A 21,147-nucleotide genomic window follows, 5' to 3' on the forward strand; every position below is an offset into this window, starting at 1 on the left:
ATAGCCTGGTGCTAGCTCTGTTAGGCAGCATTTATACTGTCAACAAATGCCAGAAACTAATTGCCTAGCATTATTCTTTCAAAACAATCACTGTGGAACACGAGAGTTCCACTTCCCCACAGCAGAGCGCTTACAGCGATGAGCCTGGCATGTAAGGTGTGCCAAAAATGCCCACACCCCAGGCATGTGTGTACAGATAAAATATTTAAAAATCAGGCCTTTGCATTTACTTTTTTTCCTTCAGTTTATGTGGGACAGGTTAACACTACTCAGAGCACAATACTTCTTGTGAACCATCAGGGTTTCAGTCTCTTTTTTTTTCACAAGTGCCGTTGACATGCAGATAATGCGCATGTCTCCTGCACACGCAATGTAAAATGCTTGGTTCAATGTGAATTGCACCAAATTTTTGGCACACTTCAAGAACACGTTAAAGAGGGAGATCACAGCTTTTTCCATAATGTGCATTAGCTGTGTGTCAGTAGTGCCTGAGGAAAAAGAGTTTGCCTATGTCATGTAAGTGGCTTTGTGATGCAGTGATTGTGATATCAGTTGTTTTTTTTTATGTATCCATGCTTAAATCTATGCTTATTTCCATAATATTCCGTTGACAGTTTGCAATGGTCTGTCATAAGTGTTTTTTTTTTCTGGTCCTCATGTTTTTTGAGCGGTGTAATAAAGTCTAGCAGCCTGACTACACGCAGTCCCACCTTCCTCAAGTAGGCGGAAGAAGAGTTGCCGGTTTCGACCCAGGGCAGTTAGCGTGACAGTTTCCCAAGGCACACCCATGTGCAAGTCCAGAGTGTGCTGTTCCCGACTTCGCTCCACTCTGATCCACGAGCCCCCATACCTGATAGAAGACAAGCAAGAACGCAAAACATGCTCACAAATCGGCACCACTGAGTAATGTGCAGTGATCTGTATGTGCAGAACCCTAAATAAGGAAACCCTGGTATACACACTTGCAAGATTGTTTTAGCGCACGAACAAAAAGAAAAAGGACAGGGTAGACATAAAGAGCACTGTATACAGCCCCTTAACTAGAGAAATCAAGTCAAAACACTCACTGCCATCGTTCTCATACAAAACATTCTTTGCCCACATAAGTGGACATAAAAGGTAGCTTATTTCCTGTACTCAAGTCATGCTGCATCATAAAAAAAAAGCAATGAAAATCACAAAGAAGTCTGCAATTAGAGAATTCACACACACACACATAAACAGACACACACACACACAGATGGACACACCCAACGTGCGGCTTGAACGGCAACCTGAGCAAAGCTCCAGGAGGTAAAGCGGGCAAACGGGGACAAAGAATCGAGAAACAACCTCCACCACTAGCGACATAGTGCTTTACACGCCTTTATTAAGCCTGGAAGACATGACCAAACCAGTCACATCCAAGGCACAGAACAAACTCAAGGGATGTCTCACAAAAGATGCAGATGAAAAACACTATGTGATGATGGTTATGTACAGGTCATGAAGAAGCGTCTTGTAAACGCTCACAATATATATAGGTCATTCCACATCAAGTGTAACCAGTCAATATTTGATCATGTCCGATCATGATGAGAATAATTGTGTAAGTATATGTGAATGTGAGAAGTAATTATTAAGGGGTTCTATTTCGCAATAAAGTTTTGTGTTGCCTAGAGGGCAGTTCAAACTTTGAACACAAAAGTGAAACTGAGTCGCTCTAAATATTTGATATATTATGACTAGTTCGTGCAATTACCACGACATAGTTTCTGCATTAATCTCAACACGCTACTCTTTCACGACTAGGAGAGTTTCTTTATTTTTGTTTGAAATTTATTCACTTTTGCGTTAGAGAAAAATTTCAATGTGCGATATGTCTAGCAATTCTTATAAAAAACACAAATTTGTTATGAGTAATGTATTCACATTTTCTGACTGAATATGTGGGGTTCAGCACACCAAAACCACCGTATGATTATGGGAGACGCCGTAGTGGAGGGCTCCGGAAGTTTTGACCACCTGGGGTTTTTTAACGTGTACCTGTTTCTAGTTAGATTATTGAAATACTTCGAGAGCAAATGAAGCACAAACATTGTTATAATACTAAAAAAAATTTGGGATGATTAGCATTTTCACTCGTATTGTGGCTTAATTTTTGAAATGTAACAGTCAAAGTAACAATATGGCTTATACGTTGTGTTAAGGCGTGGTTCGTAAGTAAAACATGCAAAAAACTTTCAAAAGAGTAGTTTTGTTTTAAGGAAGAAAAACATTTTTCAAAAAATTTTTTATACAACGTATTATAGCCTGCCTTGGCCTCGACAGCATGAGGTTTTAGCGGGGGCTCTTTAGCAGCAAATAATACATATCATACATATGCCTGTGACTTGATTTAGTAATACTGCTGCATAGAATGTCAGAAAGGTGCAATAGTGCTTACATTATGGAACATCATCTTTCCCCTTGGACCACTAAAGGGCAGGTTATATTTGGAGAGCGAATTTTAGGCAAATGTCTATTTTGTTTCTTGCATTTCTATCGTGCGATTTTGAAATATGAGCACGAAACAGAAAGTAAGAAGAGCTTATATTGTCACGCAGCAAAGGACGACGCAGTTGTCTATGAGGAAAACAAGTTTATTGGACCGAACCTGTGCTCCCCTAACAACTGAAAAAATACACAGGCGGCGAAGCAGCGGCCAGCAAAACGACGGGCACGCTAGTGAGCGTCGGCGATCGAATGACGCGGCATCGGCTGTGCGGGAATTTATATCCCTCGGCGCGAGGGTTTCTCGAATAGTGGAATTGTATCGGGAACGCCGTGATAGCGTTTGTTAGAAACGCTGTTCGTTCAAACAGCGTTTCTAACAAACAACGCTTGAAGCGTTGTTTCTATCGAACAACGCCTAAAGCGTTGTTCGATAGCGTTTGTTCGAAACGCTGTGGTAGCGTTTGTTCGAAACGCTGTGAGCAAAGCACAGGCCGGCACAGCCAGGCCAATAGCACAGGCCGGCACAGCCAGGCCGAAAAAACAAAACACAAATAAACAAACCCAATGCATGGTTCGCGACAATATAGTGTTTTTATAGTGCCTATAAATGCTTGTTTTGAACGTTGGTGCTTATATACCTATAAGTGCCTATAAATGCCTGTTTTCGAAATCGATGCCTATATATAAATGTCATTTAACCTCAAATTTTGCTTTCAAGTACCACTGGAGTCCAGTATTCATGTTAACTGACAAAATTGAGCTTTCGGAACACTTGGGGTGCAACATATACTCTATCTCATCAATTACTTTCAGCACAGTCAAGCCTACAAGGCCTTTTTAGTTAGCAATAGGAAGGTTGACTAGCCTCAACACGTGTTTATCTGCGTCGCGTCGTCTGCTTGGCATCTCTCCAGCATCTGCTCGCTTGCGTAGGGAGCAGGACCTACTTCTGTGCAGCGGCAGGACTATGAGGAACGAATGCGAAACTGTGGAGTGTCATCAGGGGATAGTAAAGAGTAGATTAAAAAAAATGATATCTATGTGGTTTTCGTTTTGTCATTTACTTCTTGAATGGCGATTAACTAGGCCACACGAGAATTTTACTTAGACTGTGGAAGTTGTTGCGTGCCAAATGAAAAGCTTTGTATCACTAGAGTTATTTAATTGGTTCATTGCAAGCTGTGAAAGCATGATGTGTGGAGGTGAGCTTTGAAACCTTCGTCCACACTCAATGTAGACTTTGCAAGCTCAATTTCTTCCCCGCCCTATTTGGTATCGGAAAAACTCAAAGCTGAAGGATCACACGACACAGATGCATCAACACACCATGCGCACAGTAAGTTACATTCGCATGACATGCCCATGCCAGGTCATGCCCGCAAGTGGCGTTCTGTCGATCTGACGTTCCCTGTATTGTACTGCCTGTTTTTGTCGGATGGATCCCTCTATGCACGCAGGTTTAGAGAGGCTGACATGGATTACGTATCCTTACTATGGTACACAGTATCGCACAGCTAGAACTCCTCTCATCAAAAAACACGCCAAGTGTTGTGAATGCTGTCAGTGGCACGATGCGAGAACAGCGAGAACACTATCGCAAACGAAATGAAGACAGCTAAGTCTCGCATCTCGCTCGACAAAGTTAGAAAAATAATGCGCATAGATTCCATCTGTGTGTTTTAATATTTATGTCAACCTTCATACTTCTATTCAGGCAACAGATTACACAAATTACCCACGTAATCAAGAATAGTTCTCGCAGTGTCAGATACAACTTTGACGTACGCAGGACCATTCCATCCCCCCCACCATGTTGGGGTGCACGCATGTGAGATGAAGGTCAAGTGGTGTTCAGTCTGGCATTCCAACTCTTTATAACGTGCATAGCAGTGCAAATCTTGGTAGATGAGATTGTGAGCGCCCAGTGCATGCATTTGTCTTCGCTTCTCAAAATTCTTAAACCTGTGTAAGCGCCATTTAAGGTGTTCACTGACAGAATAAAATTGAGCCTGTGCGGTTAGACCAAGTTAATATAAGACAAAAAGATTTTTATGGCTTATCACACTCTGGATATTTCCACATGTGCAGCCCTTCGCAGCCGTGTCAAAAAGAGAAACCCAGAATCATGTTTATTCGACGGTGGACTCTTAACTCACCATGCTGAACTAGAAATGGAGAGACTGTATTCCGCAAACCCTGTGGGAAAAAAATGCATGTCTATGCTAAACAATTACGCTTTTGTACCATCATAAACTGAAGCATTTGTTTGCTTTCCTGTCATAGACACAGATCCCACACGCATTTCTTCGAAAACTTGAATTTTATCAAAGATTACGATTTGTCAATATTTACGATCTTGGGAGACTAAAACTGTGTTTTGCCGGCCTATTTTTGGCACCTAAGACCCGGTTTTTAGTGCGTATAAATCCGGCCTTTAGTTATATTCAACTACTTACTCCTAAGGAGCAGAATGTAGTCGATGGCCTGAAATACAATATTGGGGCATTGCATTTGGGTTCTGATAATTATTTCACATGGTTTTAATATTATTTAATGGCACAACATAGGTGTAGTTTACTTGAGGTCTTCTCATGTAGTTTCAGGTATAGGCTGATGCATGACCGCTTACCACTGATGTGCATTATAAAAATTATGTACGCAATGTGTACATGTTGGAGATAATTGAATATTGTGTCCATAAATGACACTTCATTTGCCATTCCAGTTGTTATTTAAACTTTTTATTCATATTTGGTTTTGGGATCACCTGCTAAATTAGCCAGGTTTCAACGCTTGGTGATAAATTACCAGTGGCTGCTTTTTTAAATTTTCGAAGTGGTTGTGGACTAATCATAAAAACTTAAATTCGCCCACTTCACTCGACTGGCTATTTCCACTGGTTAAAAAGTTAATTGTTTAAATTTCTCTAATCACTACTGTAATTAATGTTCATACCCATCTGAAGATTCCTTCTGCAAAAGTAAAGTGAACGTCGCAGGTAGCACCCAGATGTCTCTTTTGTCTAATCTTTAAATAATAGTGAGCTCATTTCTTGAAACACCCTGTATGTCTCTGTGGCATGTGTATGTGTGTACTTACAAGTGTTTAAGCCAGATAGTGTGACATCCATCAGCTGAACACGCTGTTTTGAAATTCCTCATGATGAAGTACAGCATAATTTTAAATGTTCTGAATTATTGTTGCTCCATGAATTTAGAAAAAAGAGCATAGTTCAAAATGCTCTTTTAGATAGCTTGATCATTAGATCTATGTCTCGAGGCAACATAAAAAATGATTATGAACGGTGTATGTGCAGTGTATGTATGAGAAAATGCTGACATGCCTGGTTTAAATTAAAATGTGCATGGCTGAGCTGGCTGTAGACTTTTGCTAAGCATGCCCTGTAATGAAGAAGTGAATCTAGTATGATACAAAGGTGTTTATTCTTTAAGGTATTCGTAATTGTTGTCACTGTCTCAGAATTATTGGTGATGTTTCAACTGTATTGAGTGAGAATCTATGCAGCGTGTAAACATGGACAAGTTGGTAGGACATAATTGAATATATGAACAGCACAAAGGACAAAAACTGAGGAAGATAACAATACACAGCGCTGTGTGTTGTTACCTTCCTCAGTCCTTGTCCGTTGCACTGTTCTTATATTCAAGTGGGTGAGAATATAATGTACTCTGTTTGGATATGCTTAATGTTATTATTTTGTGACTAAATCATTTGATTGATTCAAATGTGGGGTTTAACGTCCCAAAACCACCATATGATTATGAGAGACGCCGTAGTGGAGGGCTCCAGAAATTTCGACCACCTGGGGTTCTTTAACGTGCACCCAAATCTGACTAAATCATTTCCTTATGTTGTTTAGTTCTTTATTAGCAGTTTCCTGTACCTAATTTCCTTCATTCAGATTAAAAGTATGATATCAGTACATGTTGTTGTCTCACCCTTATTTATCGTTTGGTATGATGTACAGTACTCCCTTTGAGACAAACTCTGGTAAGACGAATTCTTGCTCAAGACAAACAACACAGGAGTGTTTCTTTAGTATCCCATAGACTCAATGCAAAAAAAAGTCTGCTTAAGATGAACTGCGTAACAGGCCTCTTCTGTTCAGACGAAGTAACGCAGCGAACGACAATGACGACGACTTTGCGCAACAAACATTAGAAACTTCATGGGGGCATTCAGGCGAACAAGAGAAAGCAAAATGGGGGGGAAAACACTTCCTGGCACAAAGACTCAAAGCAAATCGAAATCAAATTGCATATGGAGGCATCTACGTGCTACCTGCAGCATTCTCTTTACTTTTGCTTTACTCCTCGCATTCTTCAGTTCCCCAAAACACAACACAAAAGCTTGGCTAGAAAGAAAAATGCAAGGGAAGGGAGGTGAAAGAAAGCCAAGTGAATGTGAAAACGGGAACAAAGATTGTCTGTGCATTATAATCACATGAAACCAAAACCACATATGTGGCACTAGCACTCCCATCAGAGGAATGAAACACATTGTCATCGCCGTCACACAATGGCACCTGAGCACATGTTATGGTCAGTTTGAATTGTGTTCTATAAGGCCAGTGCACATCATTTCTGTACCTAGTGAAATGCAGCAAATTGTGATGTGCCGTTTTCATTATGAAAGTGCATGACAAAAGGAAGGTCAATTCACACACTAAATATAGCTGAATTGTGCCTTTTTTGTGTCCCCAAGGCTTGCGATCGTGAGCAGCGTAAACGCAGATCTTCAGCTGGATGTCATTCCCAAAAAGTTACTGCGGACTAAAAATAAGAACATAACCGAGCCTCAAAGAAAAGCTTGCAGACTTTCATAAGTGGCTTTTCGTACATTGGCTTTGTCAAAGTAGTGGTATGCGATGGAAGCAAAAAAAAAATTGATGCAGCGCTGACTCTTGTGGTACACTGCAAGTGATAGGTGCAAAATCTCACAAGGCACGCTCTGGTAACTTTTTCGAGGTAACTCTGAAATAAATATACGTTGTTACTTTAAAATCCATAACGTTTCAACCGCCTTAGTGGAAAATGATGATTCATTTTGTCAAACATTTCTTTCATGCTCAGGAATATGCAAACTGCTATCTTAGCAGGAATAGGCCAACTACTGGATGGCTTGGGGTTCAATTCTTCTTTGCATATTAGAGTTTCCTGAATCTGAGGCACCATATGTACCCAAGGTCAAGGATTCAATACCCGTAACTCTGGATAAGTCTTCGACCCGATTTCTTTACTGCCGCATGTTGCTTATGGAGCCCTGCATATTCTATGGGAAACTTTTTTTTTTTGAAAGGCAACTCCGATGCTGCTATTAGCCACACTTGTAGGGATCTACATTTACAATGTCAAAGATTGTGCAATTTTTAAGTTAATTTTTTATTCTTAAGTGTTATGTTAGAGAGACAGTTCTGCCAAGAAGCTCATGAAATAATGCATGCACATTACAGATGACGTTTTGTTGAATTGAAATGCCTTTGCCGTCATGCTAAAGAACTGGCAGCAGAGCAGGTTCCCATCTGGACCCGAAGGCTTGTTAAAAAGTAAAATGTTTGTTGAACAGACCGAACCCTTGGGTTATGACGATAGTTATTAGGAAAAGCAATTGAGTAATCTTGAATATCAGGTGTGCAAACATAAGCACTGTATGCTTAGACTGAAAGTATAAAGGGAAAGAGTACAAAGAATACAACCACCTATAGAGTGACCACCCCAGAAAAGGCGTTTGTCCCGGGTTCAAATTCAGGACCAGGACGAATTTTTATGGCAATAGCATTACAGAGCTCATTTTGCAGAAATTCCGGCGTCAGTCTTGGCGTAGTTGGTTGTGAGGTGAAAATCATCATCTTATACGTGACCAAAGAAACTGAGAACGATGCAAATAAAATAAATAAATGATAAAAAATCTTGGACTAGAGTGGAAACCGAACCAGGGTTGTTTGGGTCCAAGTCGGGATCGAACCTAAGTCATTTGCGTGGCAAGCGGATGTTCTACAACACGGCCACACCTCTGCTTGTGAAAACAATGAAAAGAACTTCCTCTGGTTGAAAGTAGCTTTCATGCTTTACAAACACACGTGTCCTGTATACATGGTTCACAATGCAACATGAAATATTACAATAATAATGCATGGTACAAACATACATTGCCACAGGTGTCAGAATATGCAATAATGGCTCTGTGATTTAAAGCCGGAACCACACTACAAAAGGCACACGATACAGCACCTATTCTCTTAAGGCCACATAGTGGGTGCATACCAAATTCGAAAAGGTTTCATGCACTATGTGTTCGAAGTGCACACTAGAAACAGGATGTCGCTGTTGCGTTCAACTCCTAAAGGCGAAGCTTTAGGGTCCCCCAATTTTTTCGGCAACTAAGAAGCTTTCTTTTCCAAGAAATTCATTTGGATTTCTTTGTGGATTCATGCTACAAACAGGTGGTTGTCAACTTCCCTTTCCTAACCATTTCACCACCTTGCAGGTTCCCGCAAAACTCATTTGCAAGACCAAAAGTATATAAAAGCAGCATTCGTTGGTTCACACTTCAGACAGTCAACAATAACACTAGACTATACTGTCTCATTGGTTCTCTTGTGCAGGTGTGTGTCTTTATTTCACGACGGACCTATTTCAGCTAGCTCAACTTCTTGTTGCTTTGAGCTCTTCATTAGTTTTGGCTATGTGGATGTGATTTTTTAACGGCACCTAAAGCATGATAAGCAAGTCTTTGTGCGATTTGCTGCTTTGGCAATGCCACCTCAGTGACCAGTATTCGAGTATGCAATAAAGTGTTTAGCAGCTCAGTACCATGACCACTTAGTCACAGCAGGCATGTGGCAGTAAGTCACAGCGGGCACTCAGTCACAGCGGTCTTAAGCGTATTTATGATAAATGAATACACAGGATATGGCACAAACACGAAACGCAAGAAGGGAAACACAAGCACTGAACTTCAACTGATCTCTATTGACAACCACATTTGCTTAAAAGCATATTTACGCGCATGCATACATCATATTGACTAGAGCAAAATCCAAAGATTATCTCAAGATCAACGAAACCCAGAAATGCAAGAGCAGAAGAAATCTAGATCTGAAAACTAAGACTAACACCAAAAAACCAACCACCTCATGTGTTAGAACCTGAAAATTTGAAAGCATAATGGACTATCTATCACCTTTTCCAGTCCTCTAATATCACAAGACTCTTGAGACCTGTGCTTATTGAGGCTTTCAAATTCATGCACTCAATAGGAAATGCTTTTGTAAATAGCCCTGATTTGTACTATACCTACTCGATCTTTTCTTGGTGTGGGCTTGGCGGCAGCTATAACGGCGGAATGCTCAGCAATTCCTTTTGCTTTGTTCTCCACGTTCCGGTTGAGCTTCCAGACATTCAGCGAGCACAGCACAGCAGCCGCCCTGGAATCAAGCAAGTCGAACTGCTACGCAGATATCAACCTGAGCCCTTGCCACGTGCCGGCTATGGTATCAGCAGTACGCAGATCCTTCACACTGCGAGATCGCCATTGCGACCGTCTTTGGTGACGTCACATCACATTACCTTCTCGGAAACTACAAAAGGGCTTGCACCTATGAGGCTTCGCAGTGGGCTCGGTGGCAACTATACCAGCGGGATGCTCAGTAATCCCTGCTGCTTCGTTCTTCAGGTTGGTGATAACCAGCGTACACATTGTTATCGTAGTGATAACCCTTATTTGTTGCTGCTGCCTTGCCCACAGTTTGCACAAAATGCTGTTACTTATCGTTACCTTAGCAAAAAGCTTATTACTCTGTGGAGACATAGAAACAAACCCTGGTCCTTCCCAAAGTGATACGTTCCGTGAGCTACTTGCTGAACAATAAAAAATAAAGAACACAATGACAGCTACGCAGTCCTCACATGATAAAATGAAAAAAAAAAAAAAAAACTTTCTGCAGTATGCGATACAATGGAAGCTACGGAGAAACAATTGTCTAGTCTTGCCACATTGGGCGACAAAGTTAAAGACACAGAAGAAAAAATTTCCCACATAGAAATTTCGTCATGCTTAATCACAAAGTAGATGACCTAGAAAATAAGAGCCACCAAAATAACCTAATCCTTTATGGTCTCTATAAACCTAAGAGCGAAAGACATGATGAATTAGACAAAAAATTTAATAAAGATATTGTGGAAAATAAACTGGGACTTAAAGCGGCGAGCATTGAGCGAATTCATGAGGTAGGCCGCAGCATGGAGAATAAATCGTGTCCAGTTATAATAAAGTTCTTGGATTAAAAATAAAAGTTGTCCATTTTAAGATCTTCATATAAACTTAAAGGCACTTTATTTTCTGTGGCAGAGGATTTTTCGCAACATGTTCCTGAGCGTCGTAGGTTGCTTTAGAAAAGTGCGGTAGACCAAAAGGATAAAGGGGCTAAGGTTAAGCTTGTCTATGATAAGTTAGGTGTAAGTGGCGTTATGTTTGGCTGGGACAGTGACAAGAAGTGCCGTCTTAAGCAGAAAAGTGATAGACGAGATCGAAGCAGGGAAATTGATAGTCAAATTCTGAACCTTCTTGACATCAATTGTAGAAGCGTGCTTAAAAAAAAGCACTGAGCTAGAGAGTCTAATTATTGTAAACGATTCTGACATTGTCATATTGACTGAGACTTTGCTGAGTGATGATGTCTACGATAGTGAATTCGCTTCATCAAGATATAGCGTTTACAGGAAGGATCATCGTAGCAGGGGTGGTGGAGTTTGTATAATATACAAAATGGATTTAAAGTGTTCCTGATCCAGCCAACTGGGAACAATTTTGTGATTCGCCAAATGGAACCCTAGGAATAGCAAAGACATGGCATATCCTCAGAGCCGTGATTGACCCTCTGAAAACTAAACGTGAAGAACAAAAATCTCTAGAAAGATTATTGCACACATATCCAGGCACACGAGACGACTTCCTTCAAGACATCTATATTAAGTGTTTCGGCGCCCGAGCCATCACAGCCCCTTAACAGGCTAAATACACTAGGCTCCCCAACTCAAAACTGGATGCACCTTTCACGCATGCCGAGGTCAGAGCGGCAATTGTTAGCATGAAACGCAACACAACACCTGGGGCGGATCAAATCACCAATGCCATGATTCACAACATGAATGACAAAGCCATAACAGCACTTCTCAACTTCATTAACAAACACTGGGTAAATGGCACTATACCTCAGTAATGAAAGCATGCCGCAATAATTATGATACCCAAACCAGGAAAGAAATTGGCAATAGAAAACCTCAGGCCAACCTCTCTTACCTCGTGCTTAGGCAAAGTGTTTGAAAAAGATTATTGCACACATATCCAGGCACACGATAGAAGATAGTGGTTACCCTACCAGACTTCAACAGCATCTTTAACAAAATAACTTGTTGTCAAACACCATGTTTGGTTTCCGATCAAACCTCTCGACACAGGATATCCTTCTGCTTTTAAAGGAGGAAGTACTAACATATGTTCCAAAAGCTCGAGAAAATATTGTCATGGCCATCGACATAAAGGGCGCTTTCGACAACCTGAGCCATAAGGCCATATTAGATGGGCTAGCAGTAACAAACTTCAGTCGAAGGACGTTCATATATGTACGAAATTTCCTTACTAAAAGAACCACTGCCATCGAGTTAGGAGACGACGAATCTAATGTCTTCCACCCATCAAGCAAAGGCACACAAGAAGGCGCTGTGATCTCGTCTACGCTTTTCAACATAGCCATAGATTGGTCTAGCCAAAATACTCAAAGATATTCCCGACATCCGACACTCCTTCTATGTGGATGACCTCACTATATGAAAAACCAAGGGTAACTTCGCAGAAAAAGAAGAGCGGCTCCAACTGGCAGCTAGCACCATCGAAGAGTACACTAAAGAAAGGGGACTTCTGTGCTCAGCAGACAAATCGAAACACCTTCGGTTCTCCAAGAGTAAAAAACAAAGGACAGACCAGAGCCTCTGCCTTGAGGTCAAACTAGACGGCAATATTATTGCAGAGAAAACGACCATTTGAATCTTAGGAATGTGGTTACAGTCCAATCAGCGATGTCTCCACACACTGAATATGCTTAAACAAGCAGCTCAACAATTTCTTCGTATGATAGTTCGAATAACGAACAATTGTGCTGGACTGAAAGAGCAAGATGTGCTTCGTTTGGTAAAGAGCTTAGTCATCAGCAGACTAACATACTCGCTACCCTACCACAACATGAATAGAGAGGAGAAAGAAAAAGCAGACAAAATAACAAGGATGGCGTATAAAGTGGCTCTGTAACTACCACAAAGCACTTCAATTAAGAAGCTATTTGCACTCGGACTTCACAATACATTTGATGAGTTGGCTGAAGCGCAAGTAACCACCCAGATTAACTGCCTGCTACAGACTCCAAACGGCAGAAAACTTCTTCAGAGGATCGGCCCTGGTGAACAAGTACAGGCACATGGAAGAGCTAAGGAATTGTCGAGCTCAGTCAGAGCCTGGTACAAGATATGTCCCCTACCGAAGAACATGGACCCAACTCTACATGCTAAAAGACGTAAAGCAAGAGCGGCTTACATAGATAGAAAGACAAAATATTTGAATACGGCAAGATTTACCCTACATACTCTGCACCATTGTAGGCAAATGCAAAGAACATGGTGACCGTGGTGACAGACCGAAAAGGGAACGTTAAGGTTGTGCCTTCATAGCCCAAGCCTCTGTCACAGAAGCGGAGGCGATAGCGATCACACTGGCAATCAAGGAGGGCAGGGAGTGAAAAGCCCCACTGACAATAATTACGCATTCGAAAGCTGCATGTAAGAATTACGAAAAAAGTAGAACATGTATGAAGGCCTTCCATATTCTAACCAAAGCTCATATAGACTTTAGAATTCATCATCATCAGCAGCAGCAGCCTGACTACGTCCACTGCAGGACAAAGGCCTCTCCCATGTTCCGCCAGTTAATCCGGCCCTGTGCTTGTTGCTGCCAATTTATACCCGCAAACTTCTTAATCTCATCTGCTCACCTAACCTTCTGTCTCCCCCTAACCCGCTTGCCTTCTCTGGAAATCCAGTTAGTTACACTTAATGACCAGCGGTTATCCTGTCTACGCACTACATGCCCAGCCCATGTCCATTTCTTCTTCTTCATTTCAACTACGACATCCTTAATACCCATTTGTTCCCTGATCCACTCTGCTCTCTTCTTGTCTCTTAAGGTTACACCTACCATTTTTCTTTCCATTGCTCGCTGCGTCGTCTTCAATTTAAACTCAACCCTCTTTGTAAGTCTTCAGGTTTCTGCTCCGTAGCTAAGTACCGGCAAGATACAGCTGTTATATACCTTCCTCTTGAGGGATAGTGGCAATCCACCCGTCACAATCCACCCAACATAACCGATTAATAACTAAAGTCCGTAACCTCCAGCTTGATCAGAAAACAATCCAATGGATTCAAGAGTTCCTCTGTAACCGGTCGCAATCGGTCAAACTTAACCACATAATTTCCAGAAAGTGCATAATAAAATCCGGTGTCCCCCAGGGCTCCGTGCTCGGACCATTATTATTTTTGGTCTAGATCAATGACATTGGATCTAATATTGTTTCTTCTCTACGCCTATTCGCAGATGATTGCGTTATATATAAGGAGATTACCGAACCGAATGACAGTAGCATTCTACAGTCAGATTTGTTAAAACTCGCAGAGTGGTGCAATTTGTGGCAGATGCACATCAACGCTGAAAAAACCAAACATATTAGATTTACTTCCGTAGCCAAACCCTCATCATCCGTCAGATACATAGTCAATAGCACCGTAATTGAGACCGTTTCATCCACAAAATACCTCGGCATTTTCTTTAGTTCCGACCTAACCTGGAACAGTCACATTGAATACATCACCAGCAAATCATCAAAAAAACTCGGTCTTTTGAAACGCCGCCTCAGATGCGCAAACTTGAAAACTAAACTTCATGCATATCAAGCTCTGATCAGGCCTTCACTAGAGTATGCGTCAACCATCTGGCATCCACACACGGCAATGTTATCTGATATGCTAGAATCGGTACAAAATAAAGCAGCTCGGTTTATCACCTCCTGTCATTCTCGCCACCAAAGCGTAACATGTCTTAAGCGTTCTCTGAACCTTCCATTGCTTGCCACGCGCAGAAAGTTGTCCCGCCTATGTTTTTTCCATAGTTTATATCATAGTGACTCGTCATTTTCCCGATCATTCATTCACCCAGCTCCCTACGTTTCTGATCGCGTTGGTCATGCACATAAGGTCAATACAATATATTCACGCACTAAGAAATACCAGTTTTCACCTCTGCTGTTATCCATTAACGAGTGGAACGCGCTGCCCTCAAACATCGTCGCTATTACAGAACCCTCCCTTTTCCAGTCTGCAGTACAAACTTACTTAGAAGTTGACAATAATTTGTAACCACCATTAACATCTAATGTGTAACGCATGCTCAGAGAATGTTTATTGCTATTTCTTGAGTGTTATGGTGGGCTGCTTACTGTGTTTTTTGCTTATTGTGTTATTAGTAATGTTGCTTGGGCTATCGGTCTGTTTGATTACTAGTATTACTCCCCGACATGTTGTTTTACTGATGCTATAGTAACCTCTTGTATGTATCCCCCCTTATGTAATGCCCTCTGGGCTCTTAAGGTATTTAAATAAATAAATAAAAAAATAAATAATTTGAGAGTGCTTGCCAAATGTGCTCCCCCCCCCCCCCCATTCTTATTCTTCTAGTTATTTTAATCTCGTGGTTCGGCTCCGCGGTTATTACCTGCCCTAAGTAAACATAGTCTTTTACAATTTGAAGAGTACTACTACCTATCTCAAAGCGCTGCTCTTTTCTGAGGTTGTTGTATATTACTTTCATTTTCTGCAGATTAATTTTAAGACCCACCTTTCTGCTCTCCTTGTCTAACTCCGTAATCATGGGTTGCAATTCGTCCTCTGAGTTACTCAGCAATGCAATGTCATTGGCGAAGCGCAGGTTACTAAGGTACCCTCCATTAATTCTTATCTCTAACTGTTCCCATTCAAGGTTTCTGCAAACCTCCTGTAAGCACGCGGTAAATAGCATTGCGGAGATTGCGTCCCCATGCCTTACACCCTTCTTGATTGGTATTCTGCTGCTTTCTTTATGAAGCACTATGATAGCAGTTGATCCCCTGTAGATTTCTTCCAGGATGTTTATATATACTTCATTGATGCCCTCTTTCTGCAGTGTCTGCATGACGGCTGATATTTCTACTGAATCAAACGCCTTCTCGTAATCTATGAAGGCTATGTATAGTGGTTGGTTATATTCTGAGCATTTCTCTATTACCTGATTGATAGTATGAATGTGGTCGATTGTTGAGTAGCCTGTTCGAAATCATGCTTGTTCCTTTGGTTGATTGAATTCTAATGTTTTCTTTACTCTGTTAGCAATTACTTTTGATTGATTGATTGATTTGTGGGGTTTAACGTCCCAAAACCACCATTTGATTATGAGAGACGCCGTAGTGGAGGGCTCCGGAAATTTTGACCACCTGGGGTTCTTTAACGTGCACCCAAATCTGAGTACACGGGCCTACAACATTTCAGCAATTACTTTTGTAAATAGCTTGTATACTACAGAGAGAAAGCTGATTGGCCTGTAATTTTTTAAGTCCTTGTCATCTCCTTTCTTATGTATTAAGATGATGTGAGCGTTCTTCCGAGACTCTGGTACTCTTCCCGTCAGGAGACACCTCGTAAACAGGGTGGCTAGTTTTTCTAGCACAATCTGTCTTCCATCTTTCAGCAGATCTGATGTTACCTGATCCTCACCAGCAGCTTTGCCTCTTTGCATGCTTTCCAAAGCTTTTCTTACTTCTTCTATCATTACTGATGGGGTGTCATAAGGGTTACTTCCAATTCTTATAGTATTAAGGTCGTGGTTGTCTCGGCTACTGTACAGATCTCTGTAAACCTCCTCCACTATTTTAACTATTCTATCCATATTGGTAGTTATTTTGCCTTCTTTGTCCCTTAGTGCACACATCCGATTTTTGCCTATGTCAAGTTTCCTCTTCACTACTTTGACGCTTCCTCCGTTTTTCAGAGCATGTTCAATTCTCTCCATGTTATACCTTCTTATATCGCACACCTTACGCCTATTAATCAACTTCGAAAACTCTCCCAGTTCTATTTTGTCTGTTGTACTTGACACTCATGATTTGACGCTTCTTAATGAGATTCTTCGTTTCCTGGAAAAGCTTGCCAGTGACCTGTCTAATTACTCTGCCTCCAACTTCCGCTGCACACTCTGTAATGATACTCGTCAGATTATCATTCATTGTATCTACACTAAGGTTTGTTTCCTCATTAAGGGGGGACGCGGCTTTGGGATCGCGAAAAATGGCAAAAAAATCGATTTTTTGAAACTCAAGTTTTAAGTTTCTGGAACCCTTTTTCTATCTGGTTCCAAAATATCTAGGTACACTGAATACCGCGCAGAAGTGCTTCGGAAAATTCGTTTCACCCACCTAGGTAGCAAAAACTTTTATGGAAATGGCGAGAAAACGGCGATTTTCAAAAAATTATAGCTTCGCGATGCTTGGGCCGGGAGCCGGCTTCTTGGGCTCATCGGAAAGAGCATTTCTCCGTGTTTAACTTTCCCGCCTCAGCTGGCTCCTCCTTTTAACAACAAGCGAGCAAAAAGCAAATCTTTAAAGGTCGTTTTGAGGCCCTTGATTGGCCGTGGCTGCCATGTTGTTTCAACTCGCCTCGCCATTGGCCCGATGCTCGCTCCGGGAGATCGTCGTCTGCTGCTTGTGCGTCGCGAGGACATGGCTCTCGAAAATCACCACCTCGTGACGTGTTCACGGCTTGATAATCACTTAAGATATGACTACGCTTTAGTTACGAGCAGTAAGCGGATGCGCGATCAGGTTACTACAAGCGTCAGCGCGGTCTACGAGCCCCGCGCGTCATTGGAGTCGTCTTTAGCCCTAACTCTGCCGACTGCGAGCAGGAACGACGCGCTAGTGCATTCGTGGCAACGTGCTTCTTCGAAAGCAATGAAGCTGTAAGCGGCGGCACGATCTGATTACTACGAGTGGCCGCACTGGTTGCACGATCAGATTACTACGAGCGGGCGCGCGGCGGTTTACGAGTGCGGCGCGTCATCAGAGTCGGCTTTAGGCCTAACTCCGCTGACAGCGAGACTGCGGGCAGGAACGACGCGCAAGCGCACTCTTGGTGACGTGCTTCTTCGCAAGGAATGTACCACATCACTCGCTAGCTCCTCTGAATCACGTACGGGCATTTTACGCATCGGCAGCGGACAACACAGTCAAGCTCGTCACCCCCCCCCCCCCCCCTTCACTGCCAAGGATCGCTTGGAACAGCAACTAGCAGTTTCTCGCGTCGTCACTCGAAAATGCAATGCCAAGTGCAGTGCGTGCCGATTTTTCGTCTTCGTAGTTACACACTTCGCGCATCGTCATCGAACGCCGCTGGCAAGTGCATTACGCGCCGGCTGCACTGTCCACGCGGCCGCGCACCCCACGGTCATATGGAGTGCTGTCAGTAAGCTTTTGTGATGCGATTCAGACGTGCTTGGTGCCGTGCTTGGTATCGCCAGGAATGTCTACGAATGTTCCGAGGTTAATGAATTGCTGTAGATTAGAGTTTCTGCGACCGGCTGTCTGATGATGATACGTTTTACGGCTAGAGAGGCAAAAGAGCATGTGTGAATCAGGGGCACGAATTTTTATATGCCCGTTTCGTGTCATTAATTATACTGCTAGAAATTCCCGTGCCACCAGTCTTCTGCCCATAACTTTGTTATTTAGAAAGAAGGCATAGGCCGTCATGGTGTAATCCATTTTTCTGATGCAATAAACTTTTCTCCAAATAAAAAAAAGTTCAGTGAATATTTATAATCAAGTACTTAATTACGCTAATTACAACTTCAGCACAAAAAAAAGGTATGTGTAATAATTTCAGTATATGGTTTTATTCAATTACAATCTTTTCTGTCATACCTATCACACCTCTCCTTCATACAAAGAACTTGGTTTGAAATCATACTTGTTCTTTGTAACTCATGAAAAGAAGTAAATCATGAAAAGAAGTCAAATATCACAAGACAAACCTGAGATCACAATTTTTAGGTGTCTTAGAGACGTAAAGAAAAGTTGAAACTTTAAACGCAGCTTTCTCAAAACTGTTTTTTTTTTTTTTTTTGACTTTATGCTCAGCCCCTCCACATGGTTCAATGAAGAAATAATTTGTTTCTCGTAAAGTATTCGTGGTATCGCTTCAAAATTTTTATGGAAGCACTGTGAGGTTATTCTTAGTGTCTGTGCCAATTTTCATCAATATCCAAAGAGAAACAAAAAAGTTCATTGAAAAAAGCCTGTCGAAAACTTCGACAGGCTTTTTCTCACAAGTGTGTTTTGGACATTGTGCATTGCTCGTGGAAAGAGTAGCACGAGAATGACTGGACCGATTTTGATTCTGTTTTTTTTCCCTGAATCCCTGAACACTGCTTGTGGATATAGCAATCTTCAATTTCTGTTTTGTGACACTGTTGTTTTTCTAGACGATGATTTGTTCGTGCCATTGTTTCTGACAATGTGTGTCGACAGTCATGATGGTCTCTAAAAAAAAAAGAGAACTTATTAAAAAATTCCGAGAGTGTCATACCCTGTAGCTTTCTTTTGAGTAAAGATCAACACCATTCGCAGCTTCCTGGCATGTTTTGTTGCAGCGCTAGGCTTTCCACGAGCAGACCATGTAATTGGATCGTGTAGCATTATGTAACTTGAGAACTACTGAAGCTATCATGATGAAACTGCACATTTCCCTATTCTAGACACTTACGAGTATGCATGCCAAATTTCATTGCTGTAGGTCAACAAATAAAAAAGTTTTTTTTCAATGCCACCTCCCCCTTTAAGAGCCGAATGCCTGTTCTGAAGCGAGACTCTGAATTCCTGTACTTTCCTTCTCAGTGCTAGCTCATAGATTGGCTTCTTGCGTATCAGTTTCTGTCGTTCCTTCTTCCAGTCTAGGCGAATTCGAGACCGTACCATTCTAAAGTCACTGCATCGTACCTTGCCAACCACTTCCACATCCTGGACGATGCCTGGGTGTGCACTCATTATAAAGTCTATTTCGTTCTTATTTTCCCCATTAGGGCTCCTCGATGTCCACTTGCAGTTTCCTCGTTTTTGGTAGAAGGTATTCGAAATTTGTAAATTATTTCGTTCTGCGAATTTTACTAGTAGCTCTCCTGATTGATATGTGGGGTTTAACGTCCCAAAACCACTATATGATTATGAGAGACGCCGTAGTGGAGGGCTCCGGAAATTTAGACCACCTGGGGTTCTTTAACGTGCACCCAAATCTGAGCACACGGGCCTACAACATTTCCGCCTCCATCGGAAATGCAGCCGCCACAGCCGGGATTCGAACCCGCGCCCTGCGGGTCAGCAGCCGAGTACCTTAGCCACTAGACCACCACGGCGGGGCACTAGTAGCTCTCCTCTGGCGTTTCTAGTACCAATGCCATAATCTCCTACTGCATGGTCTCCAGCCTGCTTCTTCCCTGCCTTTGCTTTAAAGCCTCCCATCAGTATAGTATACTGCGTTTTTACTTTACTCATTGCCGATTCCACGTCTTCATAGAAGCTTTCAACTGAAGCGTCATCATGGCTGGATGTAGGCGCGTAAGCCTGTACCACCTTTATCTTGTATCTTTTATTCAGTTTAAGTACGATACCTACCACCCTTTCATTAATGCTATAGTATTCCTCTATGATCCAGCTATGTTTCTGTGAATTAGGAACCCCACTCCCAGTCCTCTTCTGTCAGCCAAGTCCCTATAGCAAAGGACATGTCCATTCTGTAGCACTGTATAGGCCTCATCAGTCGTCCTAACCTCACTGAGCCCTATTATACCCCATTTAAACCCTCTAGCTCTTCGAATAGTACAGCTAGACTTCCCTCACTAGATAAGGTTCTAGCGTTAAACGTTTCCAAGTTCAGGTTCCAATGGTGGCCTGTCCGGATCCAGAGATTCTTAGCACCCTTTGCTGCGTTGCAGATCTGACCGCCGCCGTGGTCAGTTGCTTCGCAGCTGCTGGGGACTGAGGGCCGTGAGTTATTTGACGAATGCATGTGGGAGGTAGTGGCCAGATCCTGCACCAGGGTGGCCAATCCTTCTCTGGTGAGGGAGGGCGTTCCCGGCGATGGTTATTGGTGAGGTCGCACCCCAGGCCTCTTAATGCAGCTCCATCACCACGGGGTTTTTTTTTATCTGGTTGGGAACAGCGCGGCACCGGGATTTGAGCCACGAATTTTTTGCATGCGAGGCGGATGCTCTAACCACTACGCCATGGTCAATGCCTTCACTTACTTTACTTCACTTGGGCTCTGTGGCTGTGCCATCGCACGGTCCACTAACCCTTTTGTCTTCGCAATGCAGGCGCTCGCCCCTATCATCACCCAGTTGCTGGTTCCTGCTCTGCTGGCTGCCTCATCGGATGTTCTAACGTGCCGAGAGCGACTCGGCACCGGGTATGACACCGTCCTTCTCATGCGTGCCGCAAACTCATCTGGCCGTCCTGCTGCGCCGCCAGCA

The 21,147-nt window shown here is 42.4% G+C and overlaps 1 protein-coding gene across 16 annotated transcripts in view; it reads right to left on the minus strand.

The window, feature by feature from the left end:
* The window catches only part of Bcs1 (mitochondrial chaperone BCS1), a 628,019-nt gene that overhangs the window by 364,000 nt on the left and 242,872 nt on the right, over nt 1–21,147 (minus strand). For all 16 annotated transcript variants that reach the window (XM_075884748.1, XM_075883609.1, XM_037429366.2 and 13 more), the window contains one exon: nt 711–850. In XM_075884748.1, coding sequence (XP_075740863.1) covers nt 711–850 — 140 coding nt within the window. The remainder of the gene's footprint in view (nt 1–710; nt 851–21,147) is intronic.

The sequence above is a fragment of the Rhipicephalus microplus genome, chromosome 1, assembly GCF_043290135.1.
Source record: "Rhipicephalus microplus isolate Deutch F79 chromosome 1, USDA_Rmic, whole genome shotgun sequence".
Classification (NCBI taxonomy): Eukaryota; Metazoa; Arthropoda; class Arachnida; order Ixodida; family Ixodidae; genus Rhipicephalus; species Rhipicephalus microplus.